Here is a 19,893-nt window from a genome sequence, read left to right on the forward strand (position 1 = left end):
GTAACCGGGAACATTCTAAAACCACGTTTAATATTGTTACAAAGAGAAAGCTGTGGTGCCCGTGATGCCGTTAGTAATGTGCGTGTATTCTGTGTGTGCACGTGTGTGTAGATTTTGAACAAGAGGAGATGAGCAGGGACACGGGTCGGCTGCATGAGATGGATCCACCTTGCCCTTCTGCCCCCGAAACGCAGAAGGCTGTGAGCGTCGCGGGCCTCTGGAGGCTGCAGTTCTGGGCGATGGCACGGCTCCGTTTCTTACAGTTAAGAAGAGGAAAGAAAGGGCTTCTGACCCTGTGAGTATCGGGGCACGCGGCTTCTTAGACAGTGAGTGTCAAGAGAGGGTTAAACGGGAGGGAATCTGAAACTAGAATACGACTAAGTACTACTCAGCCATAAAAACCTGAATGACGTCGTTGACAGCAGCAGGTGAACCCAGGGGCTGTCTAGTGAGGGGAGAAAGTGAAAGACAGTCAGAGCATGTTGCTTACATGTGGAATCTGCTAAAAAGGTGCAAACGAACTTATTTACAAAACAGAAGCAGAGTGCAGAGTCGCAGAAGCAGGAAAAGCTCACAGCTGGCAAAGGAGAAAGGCTGGGGGTGGCAGGTGGGCTGGGGCCTGGGATGAACACGCACACGTACTACGTGAAAACTAGAAAACCAATCAGGGCCTGCCATGCAGCAAGGGAGCGCCTCTCTACAGTAACCCAGACTGGAAAAGAATTTCAAAAAGAGCAAAAATTAAGTTGCTATTGTGGATCTAAAAAAGACAAAAGCAGACAAGCCAACGAGAAGCCTGGAACACAATACCCCCAGCAGCGTTCCTGCCAGAGGATGAATAAATGTGGCGTTTGATTGCACCAACAGCGGGGACGCCCGATGTGAGGGCCTGAGCAGCCTTCTCCGCACGTCTGTTTAACTTTCATAGTGTGATAGCCTGTGCTTGTATCCCAGTGCCAGGCTTCCCTGGGGGCTCAGCAGTTAGGAACCCGCCTGCCAGTGCTACAGACTCGGGTTCAGTCCCTGGGCTGGGAAGATCCCCTGGAGGAAGGCATGGCAACCCACTCCAGTATTCTTGCCTAGAGAATCCCATGGGTACAGTCCACGGGGTCACAGAGAGTCAGACACGACGTAGGACTGAGCATGCGCCCACGCGTGGCACGTGAAGGTGTGACTTTCAAAACGTTAGCACTGATTATGGATGGCACCCAGCAAACGCTTGTGAAATGTCCGGCTGAATAAACTAACTAATAAAAATAACGCTGTCCTGTCACAGAGGCAGTCATACGGTGATATTTCTTTATTGATAGACTGTTCGTGTTTGGAGTTGCAGTGTTCCCTTTGATTGTGGAAAGCATATTCTATGCTGTGTTGAATGAAACCACTAATTGGGAATTTAAACCTGAGTTGTATTTCCTCTCTCCGGGACAACTTCCCCAAGACCCCCGTACCAGCTTATTGATCATCAATAACACAGGTAAACAGAAAGACAAATTTTAAATCCAGAAAATAGTGATTTTTATTGTTAAATAGCACAGGGAGCAGGGAAGCAAGTTATAAGAGGGTAAAATGTGCGTTTAAACCTCACTTATGGAAAAGAGCTTGTGAGGGGCGGTGCGTGTCTGTGTGACTCTGGAGCTGCTGGGACAGCCGGAGGGAGCCTGAGTCTCCCTGTAACTCATCTGACCTGCCAGTCTATCCGCCTGAGGATCCTCAGCTCTTCTGGGAGATGGAGACGGGTTTCTGTGCTCACAGAAGCACTCGGTGTCCAGGTCTCTGTGTCACAGCAGCCTAACCACACCCGAAAGGCTGTACACGCCGACTGATAGCGTGACGATGGCATTGCTATACCCTATGCCCCTCCAGCAAAATCTAGGAAGATTCAAGACCGATTAGAACCCATGATCTTGTTCCCCTAAATGATGGGCAGTTGGTTTTGCCTGACTGCTCACTTCAGGCTTCTTCGGTGGCTCAGTGGTGAAGCGTAAGATTTGATAACGGCAGACAGAAGCAAAGGCTTCTCCTTTGCGGGCCGGCACTGTTATTCTTCTGCTGCCCACAGAGACGTTTACACGGCATTCTACAAATCTTGACTGTGTGTGTGGTTTATTTTTAAAAAATGGTCACGCGTGTTCTTGCTTTCTGTGGCCTTCTGTTCTGGATTTCATGCTAGAATCAAACATTGAAGACTTCATACAGTCACTGAAGCATCAAAATATACTTTTGGAGGTAGATGACTTTGAAAATAGAAATGGCACCGAAGATCCGTCTTACAACGGGGCCATCATCGTTTCTGGCAAACAAAAGGTATGCGTGCCGCTTGCCTCTTGTGTTTGCTTTTATGAAAAACAGTTAAAGCGCTACGTTTTAGCTGATGTAAACACTGTGAAAAGTCAACCCGGCTAGTATACAGTGACAACTCAGAAACACGTGGGGTTATCACTGAATAAACCGTGACGTTTAAATAAGTTGTCGTAAAACATTTTTATCTTAAATTTTGAATTATAAGATTTTTTACATTTGAAGGTACCTAGATATCATTACATTATTCAGACTCAGTAAAATATTAGACCTTCTGAGTACCAACCCCTATAATTATGAATTTAAGAAATCCCATTTAATGACGAACTACCCAAGTGATATTTTTATATATTGAGAAAATACATCAAATACTATAATAATCACATGAAATCTCTGGGAGGAAAGCGCTCTCAGTTTTTTTGTTCAATATGTTTCAATTTGGGTAAAAGAGTGCAAGTGATAATGGAAACCCTTTCACAGGAATAAGACTGTTGAAAATACATCCCAATCTTAAGTAAAACTGAGTTTACATCCCAGTGGAAAGCTGGGGCCAGATTCCATGATTTTCCTACCCAGAAAGTCAGGGTTCCTTTGCTTGCTCTCCGAAAGCTCAGTGCCCCTTGTCAGGACCACTGTTGAATCCTGGTTAATGAAACTTCCTCGTAAGCAAAATGAGGATGAATGGTTTCAAATCAGTAGTGCTGATAAAAATGCGTATTGCCAGCTGTGCTGTCCGCTCCACCAGAACCTGCTGTACATGACCTCATTTAAGCCATATCCCAGCCCATTCACTGTCCTCCCCACAAAAGAGAACAGCCCATTCACTGTCCCCCCGCCCCCCCGACAAAAGAGAAGAGCGATGCTCAGAAAGGCCAGCTCACCCAGAGGTGGGCACACAGCCCAGAAGCGCCACTGCCGAGCGCTCTCTTCTTCAGTGGCATGGAACCAGCGTGACGCTGTTTGTCTTTGTTTCCTGGGAAGGACTATCGGTTCTCAGTCGTGTGCAACACCAAGAGGCTGCACTGCTTTCCCGTCCTCGTGAGCGTCGTCAGCAACGCGCTGCTTCGGATGTTCAATCAAACGCGGCGCATTCGGACCGAGAGAAGCGCGTACCCGTTGGTAAGTGCTGGGCTTCCTCGTTTACCTTCTTGGGCTGTTGAGGAATTGCTACGGGTCCTCTGGGGCATCAGTCCTAAAAACCATTTCGTCTTAATCTTTCAATCAGGCTATACTTGGCAACATATGATTTTTCCCAAGTTATTACTAAAGGGTTTGCAGGAGGGATATTTCCCAGTATTCTGTGATAGTCTCCTAGGGAATCTTCTGAAAAACTACAAGCTTGACTGCAGAAGTGTCTTGGAGACAGAGAGCGTGTGTGTGTGTGTGTGTGTGTGTGTGTGTGTGTACAACAGGTTGGAAGTTGGGAGCCCTGGTAACCAGCTTTACAATCTTGTAAAGCCAGTATCACTCAGTGGTGGACCCTTCATTGACTCCGCGGCTAGTGGGTTGACTGAAATGAAGGCGAATCTGCTGGCTTTGGGGCCATCTTCCTTCGGATCCGTCCCTTTACTCACCCATCATTGCTCTGCATCGCAAGGGTGTCTGATACCCAGAGCCACGTTCTCAGGGGTCTTTGTCAGCCAGCTGTAGCCTGGATTTACACAGCAGAAAGCAGGGATCGGAGCCAGGAGGGCAGAAAGGCCACACACCGTGGGCTCCGGTCACATCACCTCCCCTTCGCCTTCTAACCCGGAAGGGACAACGGCTTCCTTACCCTTGTTTCCTCCACTCTCCCCACCCGTGTAACCCTTGCGTGATTGACTTCCCTCTGTTTTAAGTACTGAAGGGGGTGAAGGCTTTCTGATTAGACCCCGACCGGTGCCCTGGAGGGATCTCCCGAAGCGGACCTGCCTGTTCCAAACCAGGAGGTTGGGAGAGCGAGAAACGCGATTGGAAATGGAGCCGTCCGAGGCGTGAGCCCGGTCTGTGGCGGAGGGCTGAGCTCAGTCTGGGCCTCCGCTGCCTTACGGCGCTGGGTGCACACACAGACGGGGCAGACTGAGCTGAGCTGAAGCCGCCGCTGGCCGTGAGCGCTGGGCAGTGGCCGGACCAGGGGGTCTGAAGGGACCCTGCAGACAGGGGAGCCACCAGGTAGACCGAGGGGGCCACAGCCCCTCTTGGTCATTGAGTCTCCTCATTTTATTGCGTATTTGTTCAGGATCAAAACGGACCAAGGCCTCAAGGTTATTCTCTTAGACATCCCCGGAGGTGCATACCTTTCTCCTTCCAGCCATTCACAGAAAGACAGTGACGTGTTCTCCCATCTGCTGAAACATTAGAATTTGTAGATGTAGCTTCCAAAGCCTGAAGGAAGGTTTGAGAATGGTTTTGAGATAGGCTACTACTGCCCTGGCCTCCTGTAATTAATCCTGGAGGCAGCCCTGTACCTGTGTGTGCTAAGTCGCTCAGTCGTGTCTGACTCTTTGTGACCCCAAGGACTGTAGCCCACCAGGCTCCTCTGTCCATGGGATTCTCCAGGCTGATACTGCAGTGGGCTGCTGTGCCCTCCTCCAGGGGATCTTCTGGACCCAGGGATCAAACCCAAATCTCTTTAGCGCTCCTGCTCTGGCAGGCGGGCTCTTTACCACTAGCACCACCAGGGAAGCCCCCGCCCCGAGCTGAAGGCCAGACTCAGACACTGGTTTGGGGGAAGTGAGTTCAAGTTTCTCTCTTTGATGGTGGGCTTAGTGCAGAGGGGTTTCCTTTCAAGTCTGTGCTTCAGAAGCTCCCACTCAGCTACCGGTATCTTCACCTCCTCATCACTAGGTTTGCTGGGGAAGACGGTTGCTCGGGCCTGAATGATCAACTTCTCTCATTGTTCCTCAATTATTATTTTTTGTATTGTGGTTTAAAAGAAGTCCCGTAACACAAAACCTTACCATCTAGTCATGTCTTAAAATGTCTTTATTTTTGATTGAAGGATAATCGCTTTCCGGTATAGTGTTGGTGTCAACACGGACCAGCCATCGGCATACATAGACCCCTCCCTCCTGAAACCCCCCGTCTCCCACCGCACCGCACCCCCGAGGCTGTCACCTCTGTTTCAGCTCCCTGAGCCGCACAGCAGATTCCACCAGCTATCATTTCATCTAGGCGTTTTTAAGGGTGCGCTTCGGAAGTGCTCAGTATGTTCACACCGTCGTGGGTCAGATCTCCGGAACTCTTCTGTCCTGCGGAATTAGCGCTTTATCTCCGCCAAACAAGACTCCCTGCTCCCCGCCCCTCGCGGCCCCTCCTGACCCCCATTCTGCGGCTCTTTCTGGGAATCTGACCAGCACGCGTGTCTCGTGCCTGGCTTCCGTCCCGCTTCCCTGACACCCCCTCAGTTCACGCGTGTTGCAGCATGCGACAGGACGTCCTCCTCTAAGGGTGAACAGTTCTGCTCGTGCACATCCGTTCATCTGCCTGAGGACTCGTGGCTGCTTCTGTCCCCTTGGCTCGTGTGAACAGCGCTGCTGTGAACAGTGCGCATGGGTCTCTACTTTCCGTTCTTCCGATACATGCCCTGAAATGGTTCTGAGTCATTTTTCACTTCTGTTTTTTCCCTCGGAGTTGAAGCTTCACGTTGAGTGACCAGGAGCTTCTCCCCGCCCCTGCCCCCGGCCTCTGTGGGTGGAGATCGAGGAACTAGCTGTGCGTGTTTGATTTTTCAGTACCTCCAGAAGCACGGGCTTTTGTGAAGATCGGTATTTCTTTCCTTTTTTACAAATGCTCACTGGCTTTAAGCACTGCACTGTATGGATGTGGTTAATGAATTGTTTTGTTGAGGTGGCATCGACTCGCACCGTCACGCCACGGCTTCCTGGTGTGACTGTGCTTCTGCTCGTGTGCCCACCAAGCGTGCCTTCTGTTCGCAGGGCCACGTGCTGCTCTGGACGGGGCTCCCCCAAGGCTCGTTCTTCTTGTTTTTCGTCACGTGCAGCCTGTCTCCTTACATCGCCATGAGCAGTGTCAGCGATTACAAAGTAAGAAGAGGGAGGAGGGCAGAAAAACACCGGGGCCCCAGTCATTCTGTGTTCAATGCCATGGGTTTTCTCACAGGAAAACACTGTAACGTGTTTAACTCGGATAATGCAGTTCAATATTATTTCTATCAAGTCAGAAAAGTTCAGAGAAGGCAATGGCACCCCACTCCAGTACTCTTGCCTGGAGAATCCCATGGACAGAGGAGCCTGGTGGGCTGCCATCTCTGGGGTCGCACAGAGTCGGACACGACTGAGCGACTTCACTTTCACTTTTCACTTTCACTTTTCACTTTCATGCATCGGAGAAGGAAATGGCAACCCACTCCAGTGTTTTTGCCTGGAGAATCCCAGGGACGGGGGAGCCTGGTGGGCTGCCATCTATGGGGTCGCACAGAGTCGGACACGACTGAAGCGACTTAGCAGCAGCAGCAGAGAAGTTACTTCTAAAAACACAAAGCGCTTGTGACTTCAAAATGATAGGAAAAGGGAAACAGTCTGGCGGGCACTCAAATTAATCTAAACCTTCAAAGGGGAATGTGATAAAACTTTCAACCACATTATTTCCTAACCACACGGAAGAAATCATTGATACTGAAATTGAGGACCACAGTTAAGACTTTAATCCGCTTGCCATTGTGCAGAATACAGTTTTTTGGTTGTATTTGTGTTGAGTCACACCCATTATGGAGGCAAGACAGTCCTATCAGATTTAAACAGGTCATCTCTTACCATCTGAGTCAGTAATTATCCAGGAGTATATTTAGATAATGGAGAATTTACTGTTCTCGGGATGACAAAATAGCATTTCTTTTGAAGGAGACTGATTCAGACTTTGATCATTAGGAGGCTACTGTTCTATTTATTCTTCGAACCTGCCAGATAAAACAATTCTCGTGTTTAAACGTCCACCTTGATGCAACTGGCTCTTCTGTCATTGGCTCCCTAAAAGCGGTGCACACGTAATTAAGATATTGAAAAAGTGAAAGTGAAAGTCGCTCAGTCGTGTCCGACTCTTGTGACCCCATGGACTATATAGTCCATGGAATTCTTCAGGCCAGAATGCTGGAGTGGGAAGCCTTTCCCTTCTCCAGGCGATCTTCCCAACCCAGGGATCGAACCCAGGTCTCCAGCATTGCAGGTGGGTTCTCTACCAGCTGAGGCAGAAGGAAAGCCCAAGAATACTGGAGTGGGCAGCCTGTCCCTTCTCCCGTGGATCTTCCCAACCCAGGAATTTAACTGGAGTCTCCTGCCTTGCAGGCAGATCCTTTACCAACTGAGCTAGCAGGGAAGCAGATTAAAACATTAAAATTTTAAAAATATTAGATTTTTTAAAAAATTTAGGGACTTCCCTAGTGGTCCAAGTGGTTAAGTCTTCGCCTTCCAGTGCATGGGGTGCAGGTTCAGTATCTGGTCAGGAAGCTAAGATCCCGTGTGCCTGACAGCGAAAAAACAAAATAAAACAGAAGTGGTGTTGTGACAAGTTCAACACAGTCTTCACAAAATGGTTCACTTCAAGACACTTAAATCTTTTTTTAAATGTGTTAGAATATTAGATTATATTTACCGTTGAAAATCACCTGATGTGCTTTTTTTTGCGATTTGAATTTCAACTGAATCCATGTTTCTTCTTTGGTTTTCCATCAGAAGAGAACCAAGTCCCAGCTGTGGGTCTCTGGCCTCTTCCCCTCTGCGTACTGGTGTGGGCAGGCGCTGGTGGATGTCAGCCTCTACAGTCTCATTCTCCTTTCCATGTATTTGATTTTCTACCTAGCAAACATGGTGTACATTTATCTCACAAGTCGAGTTATATTTGCTTTGGTAAGTAACAATGGCACAGACAATATCTTACACAGCAATTCCTAGTAAACTTTCGCACTGATGTAGTTTCATACAGTCACGACGTTTCCATTTTTAGTTTGTCATACACCCAAACAGAACCCTGCAGAGTGCGTGTGTAATGAGAAACGTAAGCAATGCTTGTAACCTCTCCCGCAGTTGGTATTTCATTTTTTTGACTATGCTGTTTCTTTATATTATCTTCAGGTTGTCATGACGCTTGGTTATGCGGCTTCACTTATCTTCCTGACATACGTGATAGCATTTATTTTTCGTAAGAGGAGAAAAAATAGCGGCCTTTGGTCATTTTGCTTCTATGTAGTAAGTATTTACACAAACAGTTCTTTTTTAAACTTTCTTGCATCTGCACTGGCAGGCGGGTTCTTTAGTAGCGCCACCTGGGAAGCCCCTGGGGTTGCAGAAGAGCTGGACGTGACTGAGCGACTAAGCACGTAAGGTCGCAGAAAACTTGGACGGAAAGGTTTTATCAAAACTCTGGGGCTGCCTGATCCCAGCATTTCAGGTGCCTTTTAGCTGAACTCCTCAGCTGCTGGCTGAATGTCTGTCTTGCATACACAGCTCTCAGTTCTTGGAGTAGGAGTCTTGAAACCACGAGAGGAACCCAACCAAAGTCTACCCGCTAAGAAAATGCATATGGTGTCATGCACTGATTTCTGTAAGACGTTGGCAGTGGATTGTCCTGGTCAGCAGCTAGCTGTTGACTCACCCTTTCTCAGCAGACATCTCTAGGTGGTATTGGGTTGGCCAAAAAGTTAAGATGTTATGGAAGCACCCAAGCGAACCTTTTTGGCCAACCCAGTATTTCTCGGTATTCAGCTGGTAGTGTCTATAGAGATACTTTATTTGAAAGACTGATTTTGAGACAGTCATGAAAATTTGGTACACCAAAGTCTTTCCATTTGTGCTTTGCCGTGAGAACTTTTTTTTTCTTTTTCCAGCCAACAGACTTAATAATACTGCACAGTGTAAACCCAGAAGCTGGGCAAGCGGAACAGATGTCAGTCTGACTGACAGGTGCTTTCTTTCCAGCCCGTACTCTTGGTTTGCACACGTCCAGAAAAGGTGGACAAAACATCTGCGCACACTCTGTGTTTTCTCGTCGTTTCGGCTGTGAACAAAGTCTCTTTCGGGGCTGGCGTTCAGGCGGCATCAGGGTTCTTGGCCAGCAGGGCCTCTGACAGGTCTGCCCCTGCAGAGTGAGTGAGGACTCAGCCATCCTAGTGTGAGCAGCCTCGGAGCCGCTCTTTGAGCTTACTGGTCTTCAGTCCTAAGTCACCAGCAGCCCAGAGTCGCGCTTCCTTTTTCTTTATGTCTTTGCCCAGTCACTCTGTTGGCTCTCGTTGAGCAGAAACCGCTCCAGGCTGAGACTTAGTAAATGCGCTTCTAGACGAATGCCCGCTGCGGTGTGTCGAGGGAGAAGGCAGCCGTCGGGTTGCCAGGCACTCACCACTCACCCTGTCTGCACAGATGCAACAGCCTCTCAGATGAGGACTCACTCAGCTTCTCCGGTAGAACCGCGCCTCCCCCTTGGCTTTTGCTGCAGCAGCGGGCCTCTGCAGTGATGCTTTCAGTTGGGAAAAATGAGAAAGAGTTTTCTCAGCAGATTCCAAAGTGTGTCAACTACAGCAGCGTATGACAGCGCTTCCAGAACTCGAAACATCAGACGTTGCCAGAGTGGAGCTTCCGTGTCTCTCCACTTAGAGAGCAGAGACCGTCCCCTGTCTCCCCCCGCCCCTCGGCCAGTTCTGGACATAGTAAGGGATGCAGGGCTGGTGAGGACAGGCTTCCTCCAGCGCCTGGTAGAAGCGGGCTGGAGTCTGCACTGTCTTACCGTGAATTCCTCAGCGGCAAGTGAATAAACGAACAAACAAGGAAATTTGTCTTTGTTGTTTCTAAGGAGAGGCATGATGATACCAAGGCCTTTCCTGTTAGGTTTGTGGATTAATACGATGACTAAGACCTTCTCACTATCGTGTGAATAAGTGAGCCTTAGCAAATAAAGAACCACAGCAAAGAACTGAACTTTTGACACCGAAAAACTATATTTTTTCCAATCGAAATGTATCTACAAATGATTGGAGATCTTTTTTTCCCATTTATTGCCAATTCATTGTAAATTTATTATGGATGAAAATAAGGCAAAGCAGTATTGCAAAAACAAAGTAAATTTTGCAAACTAAAAATTTCTTTCCTCACAATATGAAAAATACACCACAGTGTTACAGTGTCATACTTTCTGATTATTTCCCTTTTTCTTTACATTGTCAGTTTCACTTTTTATACCACTGAAAAGTAACCACATATTTATGGAAGATTGAAATGTCAGATTTGAAAAATAATGACGATTATCTAACATAATTCTCCTCATTTTATGGAAGGAAAAAATTATTCGGCTTTTGGATTGTTTTTCTTTGATGCTTTAATCCTTTATAATTTCTTTTCTTAAATTTTTTTTATTAAAGTGTAGCTCATTTGCAGTGTTGAGCTTAATTTCTGCTGTTCGGCAAAGTGGCTGTAAAATATATACTTTCTTTCCCGTCGTGGTTTATCGCAGGACATGGAGCGTCGCTCCCTGTGCGCTGTAGCAGGACCTTGTTTATCCGTCCTGTACATAATAGTTTGTATCAAGTAGCCTATTTAAAGTCACACAAAAATTAGTGACCGACTCGGGATAAAACTGAGGTCTCAGCGAGTCTGGACAATTTAGCTCTCACCTTCGTCTCCAGATTTTCCCTCTAAGAATTTCCTGTTAGGAGCGGAAGGTCATCCACTTTCTCATAACAAAATCGCCTCCCTTCCCTCCTCCCCCTGGAAGGACTGTGCCTGCACGAGGGAGCGCTCCCTTGTGTTTGATCAGCGCGCCGGCCTCCTCACGCATTTCCTCAAGTATCAGTGCGCGGAGTGTGTGTGGCGGCACTAGCGTGTTCCCCTTGCCTCGCAGGTCACGGTGATCACATTCGGCATCATCATACTATTTGCGCCCGACGTCCCTGTCCTGATAACCTGCATGACTTTAGTTCCCTCGGCAACCTTGAGTGGATTTACAGCTTTCTTGCAACAGGTAAGAAATGTTATCAAATGTGCCATTAATTTTGAATGTGCAGCCTATTAAAGTCCTTTGCCTGACTCTACAAAAACAGACAGCAGGCTGGTGTTTTCCTGGGAGCTGAGGTGGGAAAGGAGTAGGTGTCTCTTTGGGGTGGTGGAGATGTTCCTAAGCCGACTTGCAGTGATGCTCTTGCAGCTCTGCGAATCTACTAAAAAGCTTTGAATCGTACACTTAAAATGAATGAATTTTATGGCATGAGAATTTAACCACAATAAAGCCATTCTGAAAGCTTTGCCAGGAATTACCGGCGGGCAGCAGTTAAGACTCAGCACTTCTACGGTGGAGGGCCCAGGTTCAATCCCTGGTCAGAGAACTAAGATCCCAAAAAGCATACCAGGCAGCCAAAAACTAAAAATGAAAGCTTCTGCCATGTGCACTTTACAAAACGTAAGCATTGTCAAATGTATTGAAAACGAATGCCAGATAGAAACACATCGCCTGATTCCTTGGGTATTCATTATCCAGTGTGAGCATATACTCCCACACAATACCACTTACTCATTGAGAAATAGAAGTGAGCTGATGCTGAAGCGCCAACACTTTGGCCACCTGATGCGAAGGTGGGGGAGGCAGGTGCGGGAGGCCAAGGCAGGGGCGCAGGAGAGGGTGCATGGGGCGCTGAGGAGGCAGAGGCGCTTCACACAGGAAGAGCCGGACGGCGAGGCGAGCGGGAGAGCTCGGCCAGGAGCACGCCGTCTGCCAGGAGGTGGTGGCTTACAGGGAGTCTCGAGGGCCCCCCGACCCCGTGTGCTCCCAGGGGCCCGGGAAGTCCGCTGCAGACTGTCCTTTCCCTCACTGGCACTGCCTGGAATTCCCTACTGCAAACTCACTGCTTCACGCGGAGCGTTTCTCTCCTAAGGTGCAAGTCGCCCTGTGAGGTGAAGTACCCCAACCCACGTGTGTCACGCACACGGCTGGGGCGGAGTGAGTGACTTTCTGAACGCGTTGCTGATGAAGAAAGAACCACAGGATGGGACTAATTATTGTGGTGGAAACAGTCGCCCCTGGGACCCAGGACGGCTCCTGGGGCCATTTAGGGCAAAGGTGGAGCCCTAGAATCATTCACCGTGTAGACCCCTCTGTCTGTTATGCTTGAGTAGACGGTCAGCAAACATTAAACCAAAATATCAAGGAAAAATAGAAGGAAGAGATGGACAGACTTAGGTCACCTCCCTGGAGAGGCAGGCAGGGTTGGGTAGGGGTCCTCTCTTTTCTCTGTGGGGAATTGCTTGTCGCCAGGGCACAAAGAGGGAGTCAGACTGAATGAGGGAAATCTCCAATATGTAAAATTCCCTGTTAATTAAATGCAAGTAAGAATGCTGATGAATTTCCATTGAGCCTTTTTTTTTTTTTTTTGGTCTTTGCAGAGAATCTCTCAATACTGGATAAAATATCAAGAGGCAAATTATGACCTGAGTGCAGCTGACTTTCTAGTGTGCCTAATAGTAAGTCGGCTTTTCTACCTCACTGCCCACTTTTTTTGGGGGGGTTATCATTTACTGTAGTAACTCTTTGATCTTGTCTGAAGTGTGCCAACTTTGAAAGTGTTTTTAAGATAGTCTTTGAAAAGCAATCACATTCAGATACGATTTTACGTTGTAGTTACTTCTTACATGCATAAATGGACTGTGTAAATCCAGAATGCCATATAAAATTAGATTTTCTTGCTTATCCTGTCTACTGCCTCTCAAATCTGAGAGTTTGTAAAGAAATCCATGCAATACAACTTAAATCCTTTGCAGTTAGAGATAAACAAAGCAAAAGTAAAAAATAAAAATGAAAAGGGAAAATGATTATACCAGTGTATGTGGGCTGAAGAAAATTAGTGTCTTTGCATATATGGCAGTACTTTTCTAGGCATAGATCAAAACTAGTAGTCCTTGACCTCATGGGGCTTCAATTCTGGTGGAAGGAGGCTGATAATAAACTAAGTAAATAACATGCTGTGCGAAAGGATGGACTTCAAAAATAAAAGCCCACAGGAGGCAAGGAAGTGAGCTGTGAGGACATCACGGGGAGGAGGCGGGAGAGTGACCCTGGCTTGATGCAGGTGGGTGGCCAGGTGGGTGGAACTAGGTAGCCACAGGGGAGAGTGAAGGTCACAGAGGTAACCGAGCTGAGTGAGGGTGAACAGAGAGGGTGGCTTGTCGATCCTGGGTCACGTCCAGGACTTTGATCTTCCTTTGTGAGGGCGAGGAGCCAGTGGAGTTTTCAGGGAAGTGCCGTGATCTGGTCTATGCTCAAAATACAGCTCCCTCCCGTTGCTGTGTTGAGAGTAGATGTTTGGGGCAAGGGAAGAAGAGAGACCCACAGCCAGGGGCTGCGGTGTTACTGTCTGCGATTACGGCCCGGCAGGGTGGGGGGCAGCCCTGGGTTCCCGGTAACTTTGAAAGGAGAGGCAGGTCACCCGTGCTGACAGACCGGATGTCAGTTGTACAACAGGAAGAAGGAAAGAAGTCAGGTTCCCCGAGCTGGATTGCCACTATAGAACTGATCTGTACGCATGCCTCACACCTGTTTTATCTGAAGACAAAAGACCCAAACTATGATTCAGATGCTTCTGATGTGAACTCACCCCTCAGTGTAATTGTTTCTTTGCTCCTAGCCTTACTTTCAGGCTTTGCTCTTCATGTTTGTCCTGCGATGCCTAGAAGCAAAGTGTGGAAAGAAAATAATGCAAAAGGATCCTGTTTTCAGGTTGGGATAAAAGTTAATTTCATACTTCATATTGCATTTTAATATTCCTAGGGAGTGGCTGCACCCCCAGCCTCTTAATGCTGATTCGTATGACAGTATGAATAGCATGCTGATTTTCGGCATGGCCGATGGGTTTCTGGCTGAACTGCCAGGAAACGGGACACCTAGGCAGGGGCTTCCCTTGTAGCTCAGTCGGTAAAAGAATCTTCCTGCAATGCAGGAAAGCTGGGTTTGATCCCTGGGTCGAGAAGAATTCCTGGAGAAGGAAATGGCAACCCACTCCAGTATTCTTGCCTGGAGAATCCCAAGGACAGAGGAGCCTGGCGGGCTACAGTCTATGGGGTGGCGAGAGTCGGACACGACTGAGTGACTGAATCACCCCCCACCAGGCAGAGTTCTGCCATTAGTCAGCTGAAGGGAGCTTTCAAGCTCTCAAAAATTGAATGAGAACTCAAATACTTGTTTGACTTAATATGCATAGAATGCTAGAGTTCTGACTAAAAAAAAAAAATAGATATCCTGTAAGCAAGAAAGGGTTACTGTATAGCACAGGGACCTGTGGTCAATATCTTATCATAAGGAACAAAGGAAAATAATCTGAAAAATAATAAATCTATGTACGTGTAACTGAATCACCTTGCCGTGCGCCTGAAACATTGTAAGTCAACTCTACTTCAATAGAATATATATACTGAGAAAAGCATTTTAATGAGAACTCAAATATGCCCTTTTCCCACTCAAGAGGCTCACACATGCCCGACCAGAGGGTTAGGATGGAGTTGGTTCGGCAGCACAACTCAGAGTGTTCCAGCAGGGGAGGGACTCTAGCAAGGGTCACAGTCAAGACAGGAACACTGGGGTGGGGGGGCTGCCATTCCCTTCTCCAGGGATCTTCCTGACCCAGGGATCGAACTCAGGTCTCCGGCACTGCAGGCAGCTTCTGAGCCACCAGGGAAGCACCAAACAGTGAAGGATACCAGGCAGATACTGGGTGTGAGTAACATGGGCTCAGAGTCAGCAGAGAAGAATTCAGAAATTCAGCTGATTTTCAAAGCTGAGAAATTTGAAAGGGTCAGAGACACTCGTTAGGAGAACCACAGCAACACAGAGAAGGGGATTCGACTGCAGGGGTGGACCTTCCTGGCAAAAGAAGACTTGCTGGCCATAGTCAGCCTCATCACCAGCTTGTTGAAAGGACCACGGGGAAGTCACAGAGAAGCTGACTTCTTTTAGCTTTTTGCTTTGTATGATGGTGCGGCCGACCCCAGTGCTATAGTTTCAGGTGAGCAGCAAAGCAACTCCAGCCGGCATATGCCTGTATCCGTTCCCCTCAGGCTCCCCGCCCGTCCAGGCTGCCGCACGATGCTGAGCTCCCTGGACGTGCAGCAGGAGCTCGTTGGTTACCCGCTTTAACTATAGCTGGGTGTGCAAGTCTGTGGGGGCGCGTGGAAGGGTTAGTTAGAGAAGCTGATATTTGAGGCATCTTTGACACCTACCAAAAAAATCGCATGCTGTCTATTTCATCTTTTCTGTAGAATTTCCCCCCAAAGCAGAGATGCTCGTTCAAACACAGAAAAACCTGTAGCTGAAGACGAAGATGTCCAAGCAGAAAGAATAAGAACAGCCACCGCCCTGAACACGTCAATAGAGGAGGTGGGGACGCAAGCGGCAGAATGGGTGTTAGTGGAGTGCTCAGCAGCTCAGGAGTAGAGGTTGATGTGCTGGGTTTTGTTGAGAAAGTCTGGAGTTGGGTGTGTGTCGTGCTCAGCGGTGTCTGACTGTGTGACTGTAGAGACGGCAGCCCGCCAGGCTCCCCCGTCCCTGGGATTCTCCGGGCAAGAACACTGGAGCGCGCTGCCATGCCCGCCTCCGGGGGAATCTTCCCAACCCAGGGACTGAACACGCGTGGCTTGCATCTCCTGCACTGCAGGCGGGTTCTTTACCACTGAACCACCAGGGAATCCATGCATTTATGTAACGCCTCAATATGCAGGCACTTCTTTCGAAGTCCTTGATGCTCCAAGAAGAATGCCAATCACACTGGTTTCATCTTTTTTTGTTTGTTTGTTTGAGAAAAATGGCCTTGGATGTGTAGAGCTGCAATTTCAAACCCCCAGTTTCATGAGTCAAAGAATTTACGTGAGATTTGTTATAGAATGCCGGGTAGAGATTAAGATTTTAAGGATTACTCTTTGATTTTGATGTGGGAGGTATTCACATGAGTTTAGATACTTCTGTTATTGAAAGGCAAGCAGCCAGCCTGAAATGATGCTGTTTGATACTCATTTGATACTAATGATACTCAGTCCACTGATTTTTTGTTTGTTTGTCTCGTAGATAAGTTTATTTGTGATATAGTTTAGATTCCACGTAGAAGTGATTTCATGTGACATTTGTCTGTATCTTTCTGACTCACCTTCACTTAGTGTGACCATCTCTGGATCCACCCATGTTGCTGCAAACACCGTGATTTCATTCTTTTTATAACTGAGTAATATTTATATTCTTTACTCATTCATCTGCTTTTAGCAAGAAGTATTGTCAGCACCCACGAATGCATGTTACATTTGAGACAAGCAATGTGGATTGCCCTCGACGCAAACATGCTTTGGTTCATGACAGAGGGCAAGAGAGGTTCCAGGAGGCAGAGCACAGAAATGAAAAGTGACTGCTGCTTAAGAAGAAACTCACGCTGTTCTCTGTTCCAGAAACCGGTCATAATTGCTAGCTGTCTGCACAAAGAATATGCAGGCCAGAAGAAAAGGTGCTTTTCAAGAAGGAGGAAGAAGACAGCAGTGAGAAACATCTCCTTCTGTGTTAAAAAAGGTTCGGAACAGTCACTGTTCAAATTCGCCTTTATTTTTAGAAATAATACCCCCTGAACATCGAGGCTGTCGACGCCGCTGTATTCGCTGAAGTGTTCATTCACTCATTCAGCATATGTTTTTTTGAGTGTGCCAGGGGCTGTTTAAGAATCCGGAAAGATAATTATGAAACAAAGAGACAAATGCATGACCTCTTAGCTTTTGCATCCCCAGAGGGCTCACTAGACAAAAATGACTTTTCAAGAGAAGTTTCAGATGCCACACTGGCAGGCTCTACGGGGAACATTCAAACCTGAGAAATGACCTGAGTGACTCGGGGCCACGCTCACTTAGGGCTGGAGGCGGAAAGCCTCAGTCGCTCAGTCGTGTCCGACTCTTTGCGACCCCATGGACTGTGGCCCACCAGGCTCCTCTGTCCATGGAGTCTCCAGGCAAGAATACTGGAGAGGCTTGCCATTCCCTTCCCCAGGGATCCCCCCAACACGTGGATTGAACCCAGGTCTCATGCACTGCACGTGGATTCTTTACCATCTGAGCCACCAGGGAAGCTTAGGGTTCAGTCAGTCAGTTCAGTCGCTCAGTCCTGTCTGACTCTTTGTGACCCCGTGAATCGCAGCACGCCAGGCCTCCCTGTCCATCACCAACTCCCGGAGTTCACCCAAAACCACGTCCATCGAGTCCGTGATGCCACCCAGCCATCTCATCCTCTGTCGTCCCCTTCTGCACCTGCCCCCAATCCTTCCCAGCATCAGAGTCTTTTCAAAGGAGTCATCTCTTTGCATGAGGTGGCCAAAGTATCGGAGTTTCAGCTTTAGCATCAGTCCTTCCAATGAACACCTAGGACTGATCTCCTTTAGAATGGACTGGTTGGATTTCCTTGCAGTCCAAGGGATTCTCAAGAGTCTTCTCCAACACCACAGTTCAAAAGCATCAATTCTTCAGCGCTCAGCTTTCTTCACAGTCCAACTCTCACATCTATACATGACCACTGGAAAAACCATAGCCTTGGCTAGATGGACCTTTGTTGGCAAAGTAATGTCTCCGCTTTTTAATATGCTGTCTAGGTTGGTCATAACTTTCCTTCCAAGGAGTAACTGTCTTTTAATTTCATGGCTGCAGTCACCATCTGCAGTGATTTTGGAGCCCAAATAATAAAGTCTGACACTATTTCCACTGTTTGCCCATCTATTTCCCATGAAGCGATGGGACCAGATGCCATGATCTTCGTTTTCTGAATGTTGAGCTTTAAGCCAACTTTTTCACTCTCCTCTTTCACTTTCATCAAGAGGCTTTTTAGTTCTTCTTCACTTTCTGCCATAAGGGTGGTGTCATCTGCATGTCTGAGGTTATTGATATTTCTCCTGGCAATCTTGATTCCAGCTTGTGCTTCTTCCAGCCCAGCTGAAGATGTACTCTGCATAGAAGTTAAATAAGGAGGGTGACAATATACAGCCCTGACATATTTCTTTTCCTATTTGGAAGCAGTCTGTTGTTCCATGTCCAGTTCTAACTGTGGCTTCCTGACCTGCATACAGATTTCTCAAGAGGTAGGTCAGGTGGTCTGCTATTCCCATCTCTTTCAGAATTTTCCACAGTTTATTGTGATCCGTGCAGTCAAAGGCTTTGACATAGTCAATAGAGCAGAAATAGATGTTTTTCTGGAACTCTTTTGCTTTTTCCATGATCCAGCAGATGTTGGCAATTTGCTCTCTTGTTCCTTTGCCTTTTCTAAAACCAGCTTGAACATCAGGAAGTTCACGGTTCACATATTGCTGAAGCCTGGCTTGGAGAATTTTGAGCATTACTTTACTAGCATGTGAGATGAGTGCAATTGTGCGGTAGTTTGAGCATTCTTTGGCATTGCCTTTCTTTGGGATTGGAATGAAAACTGACCTTTTCCAGTCCTGTGGCCACTGCTGAGTTTTCCAAATTTGCTGGCATATTGAGTGCAGCACTTTCACAGCATTGTCTTTCAGGATTTGAAACAGCTCAACTGGAATTCCATCACCTCCACTAGCTTTGTTTGTAGTGATGCTTTCTAAGGCCCACTTGACTTCACATTCCAGGATGTCTGGGTCTAGATGAGTGATCACACCATCGTGATTATTTTAGTCGTGAAGATCTTTTTTGTACAGTTCTTCTGTGTATTCTTGCCACCTCTTCTTAATATCTTCTGCTTCTGTTAGGTCCGTACCATTTCTGTCTTTTATCGAGCCCATCTTTGCATGAAATGTTCCCTTGGTATCTCTAATTTTCTTGAAGAGATCTCTAGTCTTTCCCATTCTGTTGTTTTCCTCTATTTATTTGCATTGATCACTGAGGAAGGCTTTCTTATCTCTTCTTGCTATTCTTTGGAACTCTGCATTCAGATGCTTATATCTTTCCTTTTCTCCTTTGCTTTTCGCCTCTCTTCTTTTCACAGCTATTTGTAAGGCCTCCTCAGACAGCCATTTTGCTTTTTTGCATTTCTTTTCCATGGGGATGGTCTTGATCCCTGTCTCCTATACAATGTCATGAACCTCATTCCATAGTTCATCAGGCACTCTATCTATCAAATCTAGTCCCTTAAATCTATTTCTCACTTCCACTGTATAATCTTAAGGGATTTGATTTAGATCATACCTGAATGGTCTAGTGGTTTCCGTAGCTTAGGGTTAGGGAAGACTTTTCTTGAGCAGAGACAGTTAGGCCAAATCCAGGTGATGACAGGCTTCAGGTCGGTGTAGTGATAAAGAACCCACCTGCCAGCACAGGAGACATGAGAGACCTGGGTTCAGTCCCCGGGTCGGGAAGATCCCCGGAGGAGGGCATGGCAACCCATTCCAGTATTCTTGCCTGGAGAAACCCATGGACAGAGGAGCCTGGTGGGCTGCAGTCCATGGGGGTCACACAGGGTCAGACACGACTGAAATGACTTGGCACAGCTCAGCACTAGGTGATAAGAAGGTACCAGCGATGTTCGCGTGCAGAGATAAGAGCATCCCAGACAGAGGAAACAGCGAGGGCTCAGACCCAGGCGTGCCTTTGGAGTGGGTAAGGCGCTCAGAGGGGCCAGCAGATGCTCTGTGATCAGAAGGGA

General features: G+C 47.4%; 1 protein-coding gene across 2 annotated transcripts in view; it reads left to right on the forward strand.

The window, feature by feature from the left end:
• The window catches only part of ABCA6 (ATP binding cassette subfamily A member 6), a 60,778-nt gene that overhangs the window by 32,592 nt on the left and 8,293 nt on the right, over positions 1-19,893 (forward strand). For both annotated transcript variants that reach the window (XR_011246895.1, XM_069542246.1), the window contains exons 20-31: positions 112-295; positions 1,311-1,477; positions 2,174-2,307; positions 3,283-3,420; positions 6,219-6,326; positions 7,971-8,144; positions 8,370-8,483; positions 11,125-11,244; positions 12,660-12,737; positions 13,898-13,989; positions 15,525-15,642; positions 16,698-16,815. Coding sequence is in view for 1 of the 2 variants with exons in the window: in XM_069542246.1 (XP_069398347.1) it covers positions 112-295; positions 1,311-1,477; positions 2,174-2,307; positions 3,283-3,420; positions 6,219-6,326; positions 7,971-8,144; positions 8,370-8,483; positions 11,125-11,244; positions 12,660-12,737; positions 13,898-13,989; positions 15,525-15,642; positions 16,698-16,815 (1,545 nt within the window). In the remaining variant the exon portion in view is untranslated. The remainder of the gene's footprint in view (positions 1-111; positions 296-1,310; positions 1,478-2,173; positions 2,308-3,282; positions 3,421-6,218; positions 6,327-7,970; positions 8,145-8,369; positions 8,484-11,124; positions 11,245-12,659; positions 12,738-13,897; positions 13,990-15,524; positions 15,643-16,697; positions 16,816-19,893) is intronic.

This window comes from Ovis canadensis, chromosome 11, assembly GCF_042477335.2.
Source record: "Ovis canadensis isolate MfBH-ARS-UI-01 breed Bighorn chromosome 11, ARS-UI_OviCan_v2, whole genome shotgun sequence".
Classification (NCBI taxonomy): domain Eukaryota; kingdom Metazoa; phylum Chordata; class Mammalia; order Artiodactyla; family Bovidae; genus Ovis; species Ovis canadensis.